Below are 305 nucleotides of genomic sequence, written 5' to 3'. Positions count from 1 at the left end.
CCCCCAGGTGGTTTTGGACTGTCCCGCCCACTCGTGCTTCGAGTACATCTACCAGTATGAGCCGTACCTGCGCGACCCCGTCGCCTACCCCAAAGTGCAGGTGAGCGGGGTGGAGGCGGAGCTGGACCCCCCCTCATGCACCACCGGGGCTGGGGTGACCCTCTCTGTGTCCCCCCAGATGCTGATCTACATGTTCTACGTCCTCCCCTTCTTCTGCCTCTGCATCTACGGGCTGGTGCTGCCCGGTTGCTCCTGGCTGCCTGACTGGAGCCTGGTGTCCGCCGGAGCCGTCGCCCAGGTGAGGG

General features: G+C 65.6%; 1 protein-coding gene across 1 annotated transcript in view; it reads left to right on the top strand.

Moving 5' to 3' along the window:
- The window catches only part of TM6SF2 (transmembrane 6 superfamily member 2), a gene marked incomplete at both ends in the record, with an annotated part of 1,590 nt that extends 1,292 nt beyond the window's left edge, over positions 1 to 298 (top strand). Inside the window, 2 exons of the mRNA XM_010158152.1 lie at positions 8 to 100; positions 179 to 298. Of these exons, the coding sequence (XP_010156454.1) occupies positions 8 to 100; positions 179 to 298 (213 nt within the window). The remainder of the gene's footprint in view (positions 1 to 7; positions 101 to 178) is intronic.
- Positions 299 to 305: the final 7 nt, after the last annotated feature.

The sequence above is a fragment of the Eurypyga helias genome, unplaced genomic scaffold (genome assembly GCF_000690775.1).
Source record: "Eurypyga helias isolate BGI_N326 unplaced genomic scaffold, ASM69077v1 scaffold26280, whole genome shotgun sequence".
Taxonomy (NCBI): Eukaryota; Metazoa; Chordata; class Aves; order Eurypygiformes; family Eurypygidae; genus Eurypyga; species Eurypyga helias.
Note: the sequence above shows the minus strand (reverse complement) of the source record. Positions and strands in the feature narration are given on the sequence as shown.